Source organism: Astyanax mexicanus, chromosome 20 (genome assembly GCF_023375975.1).
Source record: "Astyanax mexicanus isolate ESR-SI-001 chromosome 20, AstMex3_surface, whole genome shotgun sequence".
Classification (NCBI taxonomy): Eukaryota; Metazoa; Chordata; class Actinopteri; order Characiformes; family Acestrorhamphidae; genus Astyanax; species Astyanax mexicanus.
The window spans coordinates 2,507,013-2,525,389 of NC_064427.1; the positions used below are offsets into that span (position 1 = coordinate 2,507,013).

Consider the following 18,377-nt stretch of genomic DNA (forward strand, 5'->3'; position numbering starts at 1 on the left):
AATCTCTGTAATAGGAGCTCATGAAATGCTGAGTCAGTGGACCTGCAGTTTAATGACTGCTCTGGGAGGGCCGCTCTGTGCTGGTAGAGCTGGGATTAATGGTTTGGTACCTGCAGGATCTGCTGCTCCAGCTGGGAGTTGGCTCGGCACAGTTCCATCAGCTGCCTCAGCAGCAGCTTGGTGCTCTCGGTCTTCCCGGTGCCACTCTCTCCGCTGTGGAGAAACAAAACCAGAGCATTAATCTGAGTAAAGACTGAGTAAAAGAGGTGTATTATTAACATCAGAGATCAGAAAAAGATATGACACAAAATGTGATTATTTTTTTAATCATAGGCATAATCATAGCTAGATATTTCAAACTGATACTTGCTGATGTATTTATTGATCGCTGAAAAAATACTAATACTAAATACTGCTGGCTGTGCTACTATAAAATGCATTGATTTAGGCAAAGTTTCATTTGTTTTTTTTTTAGTTTTAATAGATCTATTGTTTATTAAACTAACATATTTAATAAAAGAGTGGTTAAAGCTGTGAACAGTCTATATAAGAACCAGTTAAATTAATACATTTAATTAATGTGAAACCAAAAACTGTGAAAACTAATTTCTCTTTCATTTTATTTTTATTTTTGTATACAGTTGGTTAAAAGCTAATATTATATAAGCTAATATAAGGCAAATAAATTATATATTTGTTTTTAAAGTTATAAAGTTATACTGGATTGTGTATTCTCTCAGTAAGCTATAAATGTGTATATTGGTATCAGCAGTGGATGGTAGGGGTGGGCGATATGGCTCTAAAATAATATCACGATATTTCAGGGTATTTTTGCGATAACGATATACTTGGCGATATAGGAAAACTAAAATAATTCATTCATTTTAGGAATATAGAATAATAGTATAACAGTATAATCATAATGTGGCATATAAACTGCAAACTAAAACAATTATACAATAAATACACCTAAAGCTTCACAGTAAATAATAAACTACTTTTAAGACAGAACATCTCTATTATCACGATATGGATTTTTAATATCATGATATTTCTGTGTCACGATATATTGTATACGATATAATATTGCCCACCCCTAATGGACGGATATCAGCCCAGAAATCTCATAACGGTGCAAAAAAACTAAAGTGTAAAAAATTACATATACATACAAATATAAACAATTAAACAAAAAAATACCCTTAAAACATTACAAAAAAAATTGGCTATTATCACATTATGGATTTTTTTTTATTCACGATATTACTTTTGTGATATATGGTGTTTGATATAATATCGCACATCTTTACTCATAACTACAAATAATAATTATTCATCACAATTAATTATTATAATAATTATAAATTAACTACACCAGATCCACAGATCAGGGCCACCTGATGGAACTGCCTCCTCCTCCACAGCGCTGCATTTTCCACCCTGCTGCTGAAATTAGGTGAAATAAAACAGCTATTTGATAAGCAAATGCTCCCCATGCTCTGGGATCCTCGCAGCGCTCTGGACCACTTGATATGCATGTCTCAGACCCGGCAGGCGGGATGAGCCGATCCGGGGAATTTGCATCGGCAATACAACGTGCAAATCCACGCTTGTGCTCACAATCTATTTACTGACACAGTGAATACTAACACAGTGCAGTTCAGAGGGAGGTAGTGATTGGAGAGCACTGAGAGGCGGAGAACATCCCATAATTATATACCACTAATTTCTAGCTTCCCGTACAGCTTCATACAGACATGGAAACACCATTAAAAACCACACAAATACTATATACATACATATACTGATTAAATATAGGCCAAAATAACATGTTACTATTAGTATACACTCACCAACACACAGCTCTAATACTGGGAAGGGCTTTTCCTTTACTCTCAGAATGACTTCAATTTCTGCAGAACCAGAATTCACTACATGTTGGAAACATTCCTTTGATATTCTGATTAGTGGTGGAAATCACAGGGTGTCTCACGATACGATATTATCACAATACATTGCCCATAATAGCAATGAGATCATAATACTGTAATTCTGCGATACTCAATATATATCTCAAGAAAATTCTTTATGATACTTTACAACATAAATAATACAACATAATATCTACTAAAGAGGATAAATATACTACTATAATACTCCTAAATAATAAAATGTAAAAAAATATGGATTTATTGGTGTCAGTTTCACACAATTCAACAACTAGTATTCTTCATCACAGGTTTTTTTAAACCGTATTCGTTTTATTAAAGCGCTATCATGTGGAGTAAGGAAGCAGTAACTTTAGCATGTTTTATTGGAGGCGAGTCCTAAAGAGAGTTTAAAGCACTTTGTTTCAATAAAAAATATCCATATAAAAATCTGAATAAAAATCAGAATCTCTATTTATAAGTATGAAAGGTACAAGGATTTTTTTTTGGTGCAGGTATCAACATTTAAATAGAATGTATTAATAGATGGGTAAAAAATCTGAACTATAAATAAGCACTATAAGATAGACTAAGAAACATGAATATATTTGACATCAAGTATCGATAATATATCGCAATATCAATATATCGTCCCAACCCTACTCAATACCAGCCTTACATTTCCTCTGTCTCATCTTTTTGGAATGTACTGCAGATCTGAAATGCAGTATAAGTAGAATAATAAATGAAATGAAGTTGACCACAGAATTTGACAACCAACTTGTTTGAAGTAATAAAAAAAAAAAAAAAAACACATTTAAAACACATTAAAATACCAATTTTATTGCGGTCATTTCTGCCTCTACAGCATCCTCACATGTTCAACTGTGCTATAGGCGAGGATATGCAAATCAGTCAATCAATAGTACCGCCCACCTGGTGATATCCAACCATCTGCACACTGCTCAACCAAATCAGCTCTCCCTCCTGGCCCGCCCCTAAACCCATACATCATCGAGTGCATCTCCCAAACTACTCCTCCTGTTTTTTTGAGAGTTGAGTCAGCTAAAATCAGGGGGTTTAGTTACCCTTTAAACATTATTATTATTTTTCCAGTGTTATATTAAAATAATAAAATAACACTGAGCCAAAAAATACCATCATTTAGAACAGATCTGCTGCTGATAAAATGTGACTCCAAATCTCTGAGAAAACAGTTTTTTGATTTTTTCTTTTTATATCTATGACGTCATTACCAGCTCCAACATCCGCCCTCTTCAATAAACTGAACAGAGTTTTATTCTGGCAGCAGCAGGTCAAACTGAGTCACTGAGGTCTTCTATATTTCTCTTTAACTGTTAAGAGCAGAATCATTGTTTATATACCTTCACTTCCCTGTTGTGTGTACAGTAAACGAGCGTATGGACGCTTTTTCATTAATTCTGTCTCTTTATTGTGAATTTTTGTCTCCAGGGCAATTATCGGACTCCTCCACCACAGACATCCACCCAACCCCCTCCTCCTCATTCATCTCCAGCTGTGTGGTAACTGGGGGAGACGGCACTATTGTAGCTGCAGGGGGGCTGGAGGGGTCGGCTATTGAACCCGAGCAGGACAGTGGAAAATTAAAGCACAGGATTTACTGACTGTCTGAACCCGCCGGCGAATTCCTGCAACCAACCTGCTGCCAGACCAGGCAAAAGTGACGGGACTCCACATTTAACAGCAGAATAAAAACCTTAAATCATGACTTTGTTTTTTTGACTTTCATGAGAGCTGTAAAACACTACAGTATATAGATTTTTTTTTTTTTACTTTTTTACTGTTAGCATGAAGGACAGAGGTTAGGAGAAGTCAGAAGATCAACATGTTTACCAATGCTGAAGTATTAAAAAAAAGGCTATTTTTAACATAAACACTAAATGCATTTGCATGAACTCAAAAATCCATTTAATGCAGATAAATGCAGGTAAAATATTAAGAATATTTAGATCTTAGAATTGAGAAAAAAGTATAAACAACCAAAAAAAATGGAAAAGGTATAGAAGCACTTTTTTAAAGAAAAAAGTGCCAAATATACTTGTATACAAGCTCACTAATGTAAATACACTCTTCTTACACAGTGGACGACGCAAAGATCAGGGGGGAAAAAATGAGGTCATGTCCAGGGCTCCAGACTAAAGTCCCAAAAGAAAACAGAAAATAATCCTTAGAAATTAATATCACATGCCTAGTCAGACTCCACCTCTTTTTGAACATTGCTGAGTAGCATCACAGCGCTAACACTTAAGGAAAAGCACAGCGACTCGGTGATGATACATCAGCTCACAGATGCAGCCTTGTGCTGATCACCCTAGGAGTGCTGAGGGGAAGAGCGCAAGGACAATCAAGGTGCTCTCTCAGGGCTCCGGCAGCTGATGGCAAGCTACATGAACGGGATTCAAACCAGCGATCTCCTGATAATAGTGGCAGCACTTTACACTGCTGGACCACTCAGAGCCCTATAAAAAAACATATTTTTAATAAACCTATTAAAACCTGTTAAAATCTACAAAATATAGACAGCAAGTGAAATTCCTCTGCTGTTCCTCTTCAGACTGTGCTGTATCAGAATGAAAAGCCCGGGGAGTGTTTGTTATGTCATTTTCCTGTCATCAGTTTCTCAATCATCAGTTCAGTCAACAGTTCACAAGCCCTTAAAATCAACAAACCAACTGCTTCAGACTCTTGCCTCACTTCCTCATAAATGGGAACTCAGGTTTCCTGGTTGCAAAAACTTCTAACAGCCTTTAATCATACGGAAACTATGCTCAAAACTGCTGCTTTAAATTCTTTGTTGTGTGATGTAACAGGCAAAGTCGTGTTATACTTGAAACAGTCAGACACTGAGCTGTAAAGACTCTGTTAAATACATTAGAGCAGAAGAGCTACAGCCACGTGTGTGGAGAGCAGTTTACTGAAGAACCTGGAAATTGAACAGCATACCGGACGCTACCGCACACTGTACAACACTACACAATACTACACTACACTACACTACACTACACTACACACCACTACACTACACACCACTACACACCACTACACTACACTACACACCACTACACACCACTACACTACACTACACACCACTACACTACACTACACACCACTACACTACACTACACACCACTACACACCACTACACTACACTACACACCACTACACTATACTACACACCACTACACTACACTACACACCACACACCACTACACACCACACACCACTACACACCACTACACTACACTACACACCACACACCACAACACACCACACACCACTACACACCACTACACTACAATACACACCACTACACTACACACCACTACACAACACTACACAACACACCACTACACACCACACACCACTACACACCACTACACTACACTACACACCACACACCACAACACACCACACACCACTACACACCACTACACTACAATACACACCACTACACTACACACCACTACACAACACTACACAACACACCACTACACTACACTACACACCACTACACTACACTACAATACACACCACTACACTACACTACACACCACTACACTACACTACACACCACTACACTACACTACACATGTGGTTACTTTCCATAGGCATTCCCTGTGGCACAATACAATTTAATGAACCCCAGTAAAGAAAGGGGGGAGGGAGGGGGGCAGTGACAAAAAAAAGAATTTTTCCACATTTCACAAACACAGAATGTATATTATACATACTGTATATATACACTGAACAGCCATAACATTAAAACCATATTGTACAGGACCTTCTCAATGGATCCTGTGGTACCTGGTATTAAATAAGCAGAGTAAGGAACAGGGTCAAGACAGAGGTAGAGAGAAGCAGAGTGAGGAAGACAGACAGAGCAAGGAAGAGTGAGGAAGTGCGAGGAAGAGCAAGGAAGAGTGAGGAAGAGCGAGGATCAGGGTCAAGACAAAGGAAGAGAGAAGCAGAGTGAGGAAGAGCAACGCAAAGTGAGCAAGAGTGATGTAGAGTAATGAATAGTATGAGGAAGAGTGAGAAAGAGTGAGGCAGAGTGAGGCAGAGCGATGTAGAGTAAAGAACAGTGTGAGAAAAAGTGAGAAAGAGCGAGTCAGAGCAAGGAAGAGTGAGGTAGACAGATGCAGAGTCAGGAAGAGCATGGAAGAGTGATGTAGAGTGATGTAGAGTGAGGAACAGACTCAAGACAGAGGTAGTGAAAAGCAGAGTGAGGTAGACAGAGGCAGAGCAAGAAATAGTGAGGTAAAGCAAGATTATCTTCAATTATCATCATACTGCCTTGAAGAAATGGGCCTCTAACTCTAAAAATAAAACTGGTCCACAGTGTTCTGAAGAGAAGCTTCAATCAAAACAAATACTGGAGTATTCAAATGACTCGGGACGGTCTGTGGGGTTTTGATGGTATTTTACATGCAGCCTAGTTTAAATATAGGTCAATCTGTGTTATCTCTGCTCCGTCAGATCATGTCCAGATAGTTTAGATTTTATTGCCTTTATTACCTTTTTCAATCTTTATTCTGCAGTTTAATAAGTACATAAATAAATAAATAATAAAATGAACCGTATGTGAAATTCCTCTCATAGTTCCTTATCAGCCACGACTTGCCTAAACCGGCCTGTCTCCACACGTCTGCTCAGAGTCCAGAACTCAGAAACAGATTCACACAGAGCTGTGCTGAGCTGGATATTAACCGTATGAAGCAGAGAGAGCCGGGACTCACCTGATAACGATACACTGGTTTTTGGGCCCGGTTCCCAGTCTGCCCAGCATGGACTGGTACGCTCGGTCAGCTACTGCAAATATATGGGGAGGTAGAGAACTTTTCTCATGGCATTTGTATCTTTCCGACACCTGGAGAGAAAAATATATATAAAGAAAAGTATTTCAACCAATGGAACAACTGGGGTCAAACAAGTTCAAACGTAGGATAGGTGTAACATTAGTTTACAAGTTTAATAAATACAAATTTACGCATTACTAAATCTAAACAGGCTGCACCACACAAACTAGTACATCAGGGAGCTAAAAACTACTGAACATTTACACCTAAACCTATGCAGCAGGTGTTATCTGTAACTAAACCATTTAAAAAAAAAACAATTATATTTAATTTGAATATATTTTAATTTAATTATATATAAATATATATATTGTTTGGAGTTTTAAGCACCGGATTATGAAGCGCATTAAGTGACACTAGTAAGGATGCTACATCGAAGTGAGCAAGGGTTTCGCCCTTCTAATGGGAAACAAACCTGTAATTCTTAAAATATATATATATATATATATATATAAATATATACAAGCACTAGATGGTAATCTACACAGATTTCTCTCCTGAAAACTGTTTATTTGGGTGAGTTAATCACTTCTGTTTATTTACAGTAAGCTTAAATTTCCAATAAGTTTTCTGTGAAGTTTCTCCAGCACTAAGGCTGGGTGCAGCAGCATTAGCATTAGCCGCTAACCGCAGTGCTAGTGGAAAGTGAGTGTTCCGGTAACCCAGGGTGCTATCAGCTAGCGGTTCGTCCCACTCAGCCTGATTCAACACAGCAAACACGCAGACTTCAGTCCAATATACTCACCTCTGAACATTGAAAGAGCATCACTGTGTAGTCATTTCCTCCAAGCTACCTTACCCATGGGTGTTTATATGTACAGATTGAGTCCAAAGTTGTAGGACACCCTTTTATTTCAGAAATTAAAGTGAAACAAAACGAAATGAAAACGAAAATGAAAACGACAGATCAGAATACCCCAGTGAGAAATGGGTGAGGGGGGCCTATCTTTTAGGCCACGATTATAAACCATGTGTAATTGCCTTTACAATGGAACACTATGAAGCACATATTCCTTCAATGTTTTACTATTAAAATGTTGAATACTCTGAAAAACAGAAATGTAAATACGACTAATTTAAATTCATATTAACCACTGGGTTCATTTTCAGAAAAAGACAGAAGGTATGAAGAAGTAGCCGAACAGTAAAATGTGGTTCATGTTAACAGAGTTGCTGATTGATTTGTGTTCTACCTTTCAGTCAGGAGGAAGTGGCACTTTAATAAATAGTTCAGATAACAGCAGAGTGAATTAATTATCTAATAAAGAGATTTACCTCCTTCTCGTACAGCGGGAGCTGCTTAAACGGGTTCACTGCCACCAGGATATCCCCAATATACGTCTGATACAGAGAGAGAGAGGAGAAGATATTAACAGAAAATAAAAAATATATATCCTCTTAATTGCTCTTATATTATTCTATATATATACAAATTTCTATTTACTCTATAAATAAATAAATAAACATAGTCCAAATAAATTGCTATTTTTTTCTGAATGATAAAGTGATGTTTAATAGGAGGTTAATATTTTGTGTATAATCTGTGCCTAAAATATACATCAAGCATAATTAATAGTAATAATGACATTTAATTAGTATTATTGTGATTCAACACTGATTCAATACATACTGTATACCGTCTTAATAACTACTCACACACATACTAGTGCATCAAAAAAATATATAGAATATCATTAAAAATTTACTTACTTTATTTCAGTAATTCAAGTCAAAATGTGAAACTCATATATTATATAGCTGTATTACAAACAGAGTGATCTATTTTAGGTGTTTATTCCTTTCATTGTTGATGATTGTTGGATGGTTTACAGTCAATAAAAACCCAAAAATCAGTGTCACAGAAAATTTGAGTATCATATAAGACCAACTGGTTCTTTTCTTTTCACAGCGTGGGCATTGTGCCAAGTCCTGCTAGAAAATGAAAGCTGCATCTCCATAAAAGTGACTTTAGACTTGATAATAAAACACAGTGGATCAACACCAGCAGTTGACAGACATGTCTCTCCAAACCATCCCTTGATTTCCAAAAAAAAAAAAATGATATTCAATGATATTCTATTTTTCTACTTAGTTAACCAGTGTTGTATTGTAATTGTAGTATATTCTAGGATATAAATAAAGTGTTATAATGAAAGATACAGATGTGTATCCAGCTGTTTGGGCTGTTTATCTCGGGATAAGTTAAACTGGGACTCACGTAAATGCGGTTGTGGTCGAAGCGGCCGGTCAGAGACTCCAGCAGGCTGTTCTCATCCAGCTCAGAAAGCCCGGCCAGATCCTCCATGACTCGGTTCGGAGCTTAACTCGGTTCTGCGGAAGGAGACGGTTCTGTTCCTGCGCTCCTCATTCCTTAAAACATCCTTTAAACGATAGAAAATCGCTAAAAGCGTGAATCAGCTGCTCCTGTTCTCTCTAAGCTGCTGAACTCTCTGATCACTCCAGCTGCGCGCTCTCATACACACCCGTACTGCGGCAAGCCACGCTCCCCATGCGCTGCGATTGGCTAATATACATATATAAAGCTCTGAGAAAAAAATAAGAGAGCACTTCAGTTTCTGAATCAGTTTCTCTGATTTTGCTATTTATAGGTTTATGTTTGAGTAAAATGAACATTGTTTTATTCTATAAACTACAGACAACATTTCTCCCAAATTCCAAATAAAAATATTCTCATTTAGAGTATTTATTTACAGAAAAAGAGAAATGGCTGAAATAACGAAAAAAAAAGATGCAGTTTTTTCAGAACTCAAATAATGCAAAGAAAACAAGTTCATATTCATAAAGTTTTAAGAGTTCAGAAATCAATATTTGGTGGAATAACCCTGTTTTTTAATAATAGTTTTCATGCATCTTGGCATCATGTTCTCCTCCACCAGTCTTACACACTGCTTTTGGATAACTTTATGCCGCATCCATCTTCCTCTTGATTATATTCCAGAGGTTTTTAATTTAGTAAAATCAAAGAAAATCATATTTTTTAAGTGGCCTCTTATTTTTTTCCAGAGCTGTATGTATTCAAACAAATCTAAAAAAAAAACAATTATAGTGAAAAAGGCATTTAGTAATAAAGTCATTTAAACTCTAAAGAAATATTAAAATAATGGTTAATCGATTGATTGAGATTCTTTAAAGTAGCACCTCTTGCTTAGATTGCACAATGTTACTCATCTCTGCTGGATTTTCTCAGTTTTATGAGGTAGAGTTATCTGGAATTTAGGCTTTCAGTTAACAGCTGTGCTGTTATTTACTTGAATTTCTTGTCTCTTAATGTGTTTGAGAGCATCAGTTAAAGTAAAGTAGTGAAGAGGTAGAGTTACAGGTATACAGTGAAAAGTGAATATTTGAGTAATGTTCTAATCCAGGTTATGAGAAGCAACAACTACTCAACTAAGAAATAAGAAAATATTGACTTAAAAATATGACGTTATTAAGAATTGTCTTTGTGCATAACCCGGTGCTACTGATTACACTACAGAGTAGTGCTAAAATACTTATATGATTTGCATATCGCGCTATGATTGGTTAGTAAATTCGACAGTTTGCTTATCGTAGGGGGCGTGGCTTTCCCTATAACGGGTGTGAAAAACATACGTGCACTGCACGCTAAAAAGAATCCAGGGTTGCCAGGTTTGCAGTTTTTACTTCAAATTAAGATTTTGAGAAAACTTCATAAGATATTACATTACAGGTTCATACAGCACCAGTCAAAAGTTTGGACACTCCTCTTCTCATTCTATGTGTTTTCTTTCTTTTTATGATTTTATTTTATGTAGAAATTTAAAATCCAGTACATTAGAAGACATTAAAGCTATACAGGAACACATGCAGAGTTATTCTATAAATAAAAAATGTTAAATAAACCAGAATATGTTAGAATTATACTTTAGATTCTTAGCTTCATTTATCTTTGAAGATAGATCTGCACACTATTGGTATTTTAATCTCAGTGTCTTCATGAGGGAGAGTGACCTGGAATAGTTTTCTCAGCATCTTTCTCAACACTTTTTACTGTTAACTGCGTAATTTGTATACGTGTCCCTTTACTGTTTTCATGTCTTTAATATTTATCTACAATATAGAAGATAAATTAAATAAATGAATAAGAAGAAAAATCTTTCTCTTATTATATAATAAAGCACTTTAAATAGAGTAAACATTAGCTATTAGCCTGCTTGTGCTGTTCTTGGGTTATAAATAGTGCTCTTGTTTCATTTGCCCTTTTATTCCCAGGCTTTGAAAGGCCTTTCCCTGCACAGATCCATGAATGGGTGGCACAGTTCTCAGTGAAATAATAGAAGGCTTTAAAAAGACATGTTTTAATGGATAACCCCTTTATTTGTCATTTGGTAAAACAAAACGAAACAAAATATACTAAACAAAACAGTATGAAAGATACGACACCGTATAAAACTCACATAGTAATATTTACAGGCATGACTACCATTCATTCAGGACCATTTGATGGTTATAGATGTTGATGTAGGTCTGTAAGTAGATAAGGAGCATTGAATGAGGAAAAATACATGGCAGCCAATCAGAACAGAAGTCATTTACATATATCTTTCTTGAAGGCACAGTAACAATAACAGTCTGATTAATTACAAGAGGTTAAAATATTTTAATTTGTGAATTACTACACAAATGTCATAATAAACCTTTTGTTACTGTCACACAAAAAAATTAGAACTCTTTTTTATTTTAATGCTATTGTTCTCTTTTTAACAATAATCTGAAAGTCATGTTAAAATTTTATGATGAATGAACCCATAGAATTGTTCCAAAATAAATGGCTTTAAATCTTTTTATATTATAAAAGATAATCATTTTTTTTGACAGGTTCTTTTTTGTGTGACAAGAACGATTGAATTATTACATTTGTTACAGCATTACAGCACGCTTTTTAACATACACTAAACACACTGACTCCCCTTAGCTCTAGATCATTGGAGGCTATTCACATAATTTCCATACAGTGATCAAATAAATCAATAAGTCTTTAAAAAAGAGGTAAAAAACATAAAAACGCAGTTCAGGAATTTAGGTTTCCTTGTTTAGCTCATCTCGATATCAGTCGTCGGCACTTTTTTCATGTCCACACGTTTTGCCTTCCTGTAAAAAAAAAAAAAACATGTTTTAATGTGCAAATATGAAAAGTAAGTGTAATGTGCACTTTGTGCTTTGCTACCACTAAAGAACACGCTGTACACATGCATTTCTGGACAAGCTGAGAGATACCGAACATACAGAAGTGTCTGTGAAAGTGAGAGAGACATGTGGTCTGAGTGTGTATTTAACAAACGGGATTGTACGTGAGCTGGGAGCACCTATAGGAATGGACTCTGGTGACTGACTGTTGTCAGGGTTTTAATAAGTCAGTGGAACTCCTGTGTTTTACGCAGCCAAAGTATATAGAAACCTGAACACATCTCACTTCCAGACCAATCAGTGTAGATTTATTCCTAGACTGTTGACGGGTGTAAGATAGCAATGAACATCGTGACACACCTTATGCAGAGTGTATGATAGGGCCCTTAGTGTACAATGACAGTTTACAAGGTGGATCCATCCTTTACTCTGCACTAGTGCGCCCCCTATTGTCCACTTTGAGTATCAGAGTCTGTCTGTAATAAGTCTCACCTTTGAGTAACAAACATCGCAATAGCAACGACCACTGCCACCGCGAATACGATGCCTCCCAGGATGCCAACAATCAAGCCTGAAATAAAATTAACATACATAAAAAAAAAATATTATTTATTTAAAATGGTATATACATTGTATGAATACAGACATACCAAAAGTCATGGGACAACAGTATATTAATTAATCAAATCATGCGGTCCCACTTTAGGGCATGGTTTGGAAATGCCCACATCTTTGTAAGTCGTGAGAGGTCACAGTAAGGCCAGGTGAATTATGGGAGTTGGAGTGAGGGCTGATAGTAGGCGAATGGATAGATGAATGGGATGTTCCATTTCTGAGGTTGTGTGGTAAGTATTTAATATTTCTCGATCCACTGTGTCACATCCACATACACCATAGAAGTCTTTTGTCCCTCAGGACATAAGACTGTTCAATATTCTGCACTAATAGTTTATAGTTTATTTATTGTCCACTGTTTATATTGTTAGCACTGCTAAATTACTATATAACTGCATAATTGCACATCCTTTACAGTTGACAGCATTTACCCTTTTGATATGCACAGCAACTGATGTTTATTCTATCTATCTATCTATCTATCTATCTATCTATCTATCTATCTATCTATCTATCTATCTATCTATCTATCTATCTATCTATCTATCTATCTATCTGACAGTGCAGAACAGTGTGTGGTAATGATTGTGACCAGCAGCTTCTGGCTAGAATTGTCCTTTTGAGCAGTGAATAGTCAAAACAAATTCTAGTTCCTGTCCCATGACTTTTGGCATATCAGTGTAAAGTGAATTTTATCCAAAAACTGTACTGAACTGACCATTCTGAGCTAATCTGACCACTTACCCACATCCACTGTCTGCTGGTCAGGGTTAGGGGTCTCTGCTGCTCCGAGCATTCGCCCAGATTTCGCTATAAAGAATAAAAAGACTTAATGAATTGATGGGTTGTGATGATGTTCTGCTGACCTCTGTTGGTCAATACTTGGAATTACTTACCACCTATAAAAAAACTACAGAAAGTTTAAACGCACACCCTTAAATTCCCATTATAGTAAAATTCTGCAATACAATATATTCCAGCTCCGTATAAACAGAATAAAAATCTAAATATAATCAATATTATATAGAGGGACAAGTTATACTGTATTAAAACATATTGTGTGCACACATCTGTGACACAAACCCCAAACACACCTTAATATACTATAACAGTGTCTGAATAACAAATCATAAAAAGTAAAATGTAAAAAAGACCCTTATTTTATCAGTTTTTACTTCACTACCCAAAAAAAAAAAACACGTACAGAGTAAACGTGAAGATAATAAGAGCAGAACTGTCATATCTTTATAGCACTGTGTTTAATCTTTAACTAAAGCAGAAGCAGGTCAGGCTGAGGCGTGTTTTAAACACCGGCTGGTTTTAATAACGACTTCACTGCTTTCGCTGCGTCAAACAGAGCCGTAATATGTTAAACAAGGGGATGGACTGAGGAAGGATCTGGAAAGAGGAAGAAAAAGTGAGAGAAGAGGTAGCGGAAGAGAAGATTACTACAATGAAACAGAAAAAATAAGGAAAAAGGTAAAGGAAGGTAAAAGAAAAGGTGAAGGCAAAAGAAGGAACAGATGAGAAAAAGTAATTACTGAAGAAAAGAGATGAGAAGAGAAGAGAAGAGAAGAGGGGAAAAGAGAACAGTAGGGAAGAGATGAGAAGAGCACATAAGTGAGGAGAGGAGAAGAGATAAGATAAAGAGAGGAAAAGGAAGGAGAAATGACGAGAAGACAAGACAAGAGAGGAGAAGAGAAGAGATGAGATGAAAAGACAAAACAAGACAAGATAAGACAAGAGAGGAGAGGAGAAGAGAAGAGAAGTAAAGGAAAGAGAAAAGAAGAGAAGAAAAAAAGACAAAAGAAGAGAGAAGAAGAGAGGAGAAGAGAGGAGAGGAGATGAGGGGAGGAGAGAAAAGAAAAGAGATGAGATGATGAGAAGACAAGACAAGAGAGGAGAAGACAAGACAAAACAAGAGATGAGAGGAGGAGAGGTGAGATGAGAAGACAAAACAAGACAGGAGAAGAGAAGAGGGTCAGATTTGTGCTAAAATTCACGTTTATGTGAGTAGAGGTTGAGATAAAGAATAAGAGGAGGATGATGGATGATGGGAGGAGAATTACCCTGGCACATTGATTGGCAGGCCTCTCTGGTTTCGAAGCGGTTGCCGTTTCCGTGGCAGCCGGAGTAATGGAAGAGTCTGCAGATCTTCTCCTCGCTGTCGTAGTAGTAGTGGGCGAGCAGGGCGAGGCAGTTTCCCTTCTCCGGCGGTAGAGAACAAACTGCGTCTGATAACAAATCCAGAGTATAGCTTTAATCAGTCCGGGAAGATATGCTCACAGGCCACTTTATTAGAAACTGAGATGTTTAAAAACTCCAGCAGCACTGCTGCTGTATCTAATCCACTCACTGTACCAGCACAACCCACACTAACACCTCATACACCACCACCACCATGCTAATCACTGTTAATCACTGCAGAGCTGAGAATAATGATAAAGTATACAGAGACACAGATACAGAACTGTATATGGCATTATGAACTTATCATGTGTACTTTTACACTCCCCATAGCAACACTTTAGCAACCAACTAACAACACCTTAGCAACACCCTAGCAACCATCAAGCAACACAATATTAGTCACACTGGATACCATAGCAGCTACCTAGATACATCATCAATCAGCTATAGCAATTACGTAGCAATGTCACAGCATCCATGTAAGGTACCACAACAACCAGTAAGGACCAATTGAGCTATGCAACCATTCTAAATCTTCTTTAATACTTAATGATTGTTGTATTATTTTTAATATTTTATTGAATTGGGTTATTAAATGTATAATATTGATGTAATACTGAGGTAAAGATTATAAGCTGTCCACCCAGTCATGTTAAAATCACTAAAAATAATAATAAATGTATTATAAAACAGAACAGGAACAGAAGATCACCACGAACAATCCAACATGTTTGCCACTCTAAGTCAACCATACTTCTATTCATTTTTTAACCAATTTTTGCAAAGATTGTCCTTCCTGCCATGCAGCTTGCTGTAACATTGTGGACAAAAGCATGCTCACAAAGTGAAAATATAAGGTGATTAAACTGGAAAATATAATTTCTCTGTAGTCTTCGGTCTTATAAATATGATACATAGTTAAAAGAACTTTAAATTGTTGAGGGCCAAAAGGCACAATAATACTTATTTTAATAATAAGTATAATACAAAATATATAGTAAAAAATGGAAGAAGAACTATAGCAGCGTTTTTCAATTAAAAGGGAATCGTAGTCCAAGTAATTTTGGAGCATTTCTATTGGTCAATAACCAGATAGCATGAAGAATCTTTCTTAGCTCGGCTGATGTGTAGCAGCATTGGCACTGGCAGATTCTTATATTACACTCAGCATCCGGGGTGTTGGCACCAGTGCTTTGTTTCTGTTTTCCTTTCCCCTCTTAAATGTTTAAAAAAACATTTACCTCCTTCTGGAAAGCGCTGTCTGTAATCCAGGGAACAGGACTGCATGCAGGTCTCGTCAGAATCGAAGCAGTTGCCACCGAGACATTCCCCCTTATGGAAGAACGGCAAACAGTATCCGAACTGCTTGTTGTAGGAATATTTCAGGGTTCTGTCTCCGGTTCCTTCAGCTGCTGTCACGTTACACTTCGGATCTAATGAATTAAGACAGAATGCAGTGGTGTTAGTAATATGGCGGTAGGTGTGGTGCAGTGGATAACACCACTGCCTGCCAGTGAGCTAAAATATGAAAGACTGGGGTTCAGTTCCTGGTCTGGGTGACTGAATGCTGCGCTACACTAATAAAAGTCCTTGAGCTGCCGAACTCTGTAATAGAAATAACCTTGTAAGTCGCTCTGGATAAGAGTGTCAGATAAAACTGCCATGAATATGATATATCTAATATACAGCTCTGGAATAAAAATAAGAGACAATTTAACAATGCCGAGTTTCTTTGATTTTACCAAATTAAAAACCTCTGGAATATAATCAAGAGGAAGATGGATGATCACAAGCCATCAAACCACCAAACTGAACTGCTTGAATTTTTGCAGCAGTAGTAAAGCAGCATAAAGTTATCCAAAAGCAGTGTGTAAGACTGGTGGAGGATACCACTTCAGTTTCTGAATCTGTTTCAATGATTTTGCTATTTTTTTGCTAGGTATTTGGTTGAGTAAAATGAACATCTTTGTTTTATTCTATAAACTACAGACAACATTTCTCCCAAATTCCAAATAAAACTATTGTCATTTAGAGCTTTTATTTGCAGAAAATGAGAAATGTCTGAAATAACAATAAAAAAGATGCAGAGCTTTCAGACCTCAAATAATGCAAAGAAAACAAGTTCATATTCATAAAGTTTTAAGAGTTCAGAAATCAATATTTGGTGGAATAACCCTGGTTTTTAATCACAGTTTTCATCATGTTCTCCTCCACCAGTCTTACACACTGCTTTTGGATAACTTTATGCTGCTTTACTCCTGGTGCAAAAATTCAAGCAGTTCAGTTTGGTGGTTTGATGGTTTGTGATCATCCATCTTCCTCTTGATTATATTCCAGAGGTTTTCAATTAGATAAAATCGAATAAACTCATCATCATTCACAAGTGATCTCTTATTTTTTAAGAGCTGTATGTATATATATTTTAATTTATTTTATATAATCATCGACTGTTTCTACTGACCTGTCTCACTGCTCATCTTATCAATGGACAAAAAGTGGTGTGTCCCCTTTAAGAGCGGCCTAGCAATTACCTCCGAATCCAATTTAGAGGTGTTTGAAATGTTCTTTTAACATGAAGGTCATCACTACACTTTTCCAAGCCATACTTTTGAGTATTTTAACTGAACATAATAAAAGCTAAAACAAGTCATTATACAGAAACACAATTTTCGAGTTCAATTTAAGACTCCTGTAGTGCGCTTAACTACCCAGAAACAAGATAATCTAGTAAATCACTCAACCAACACATTAGATTCAACTCACCTAACGCCAGTCCGACGCCGCACACCACCGCCAGCACGAAAACGTGGAAATAAAGCAGAGAATTCATCCTGAAACCTCAGTCCTGCTGCCGTTTCCTGCTCTCTGTGCTCCAGTGGATACGATGATATCCTGAATATCTGGCGCTCTCTGGCCGAGCGATGTCCTTTAGACTCCTTTATCAGCTCTGCGGGTTTATGGCCTGGGTGTGTTTTGCTCTCTCACTGAGAGCAAATGTACAGTTTCAGTCATAAAACAAGAAAATGACCTTCCTGAGGGAGTCACAGCAATATACATCCACTACTGTGCGTTAGTCACTTCTAGCACACATGCTAGCATCTAATTTACACTTTTTTTGTTATGATTTACAGGCTAGTTTAAGATTTATAGAAGGAATACGTCTTCTTTTAGTCCTTATAAGTACAATATTTGTTTGGAACTTGCTGAAATTTCATTAAGGTTTGGGTTATGCTTAGGGTTAGCTGCTAGCATCATGCTATCCACTGGTTATCTTAAAACTGTTTTAAATAGCTCTGAGTTAGGGTCAGCCTTTTGAGTCTTTTTAGATCTGAAAATTAGGGTCTACAATGATCCAGACTATGAAGAAACACATAAGGAATCATGTAGTAACTTAAAAAAAGTGTTAAACAAACTAAAATACTCTGTGAAGAAGCATTTAGCTGCTCTTATTATCTGGGGAGCGGTTTGTTAACTTGCGGTTTCTGAGGCTGGAAACTCCAGCGATGAACGTATCCTGTGCACCAGAGGAAACTCTTGCTCTTCCTTTCCTGGGGCGGTCCTGTTGAGAGCCAGTTTCATC

The 18,377-nt window shown here is 36.8% G+C and overlaps 2 protein-coding genes across 3 annotated transcripts in view; both read right to left on the reverse strand.

Annotated features, from left to right (window-relative positions):
• Nucleotides 1-9,291, reverse strand: part of LOC103032570 (myosin-IIIb) — a 43,439-nt gene extending 34,148 nt beyond the window's left edge. For both annotated transcript variants that reach the window (XM_049468581.1, XM_049468580.1), the window contains exons 1-4: nucleotides 9,045-9,291; nucleotides 8,102-8,167; nucleotides 6,707-6,837; nucleotides 111-213 (exon numbers count right to left, since the gene is read on the reverse strand). In XM_049468581.1, coding sequence (XP_049324538.1) covers nucleotides 111-213; nucleotides 6,707-6,837; nucleotides 8,102-8,167; nucleotides 9,045-9,131 — 387 coding nt within the window. In that variant the 5' untranslated portion in view covers nucleotides 9,132-9,291. The remainder of the gene's footprint in view (nucleotides 1-110; nucleotides 214-6,706; nucleotides 6,838-8,101; nucleotides 8,168-9,044) is intronic.
• Nucleotides 9,292-11,161: 1,870 nt separating this feature from the next.
• wu:fb59d01 (uncharacterized protein LOC322379 homolog) lies at nucleotides 11,162-17,724 on the reverse strand. The gene is made up of 6 exons (XM_022680879.2): nucleotides 17,561-17,724; nucleotides 16,039-16,230; nucleotides 14,677-14,841; nucleotides 13,352-13,417; nucleotides 12,485-12,563; nucleotides 11,162-11,956 (listed from the first exon to the last, which is right to left on the reverse strand). The coding sequence occupies exons 1-6, from the start codon at nucleotides 17,625-17,627 to the stop codon at nucleotides 11,899-11,901; spliced, it is 627 nt and encodes a 208-aa protein (XP_022536600.2). The 5' UTR covers nucleotides 17,628-17,724; the 3' UTR covers nucleotides 11,162-11,898.
• Between the last annotated feature and the right edge of the window lie 653 nt (nucleotides 17,725-18,377).

Coding starts and splice junctions, on each gene's coding strand:
- wu:fb59d01 (XM_022680879.2), bottom strand. CDS start 17,627: ATGAATTCTCTGCTTTATTTCCACGTTTTCGTGCTGGCGGTGGTGTGC. Junction 13,418..14,676: donor CTGCCAATCAATGTGCCAGG/GTAATTCTCCTC, acceptor TATTCTTTATAG/CGAAATCTGGGCGAATGCTC. Junction 11,957..12,484: donor GCGATGTTTGTTACTCAAAG/GTGAGACTTATT, acceptor TTTTTTTTACAG/GAAGGCAAAACGTGTGGACA.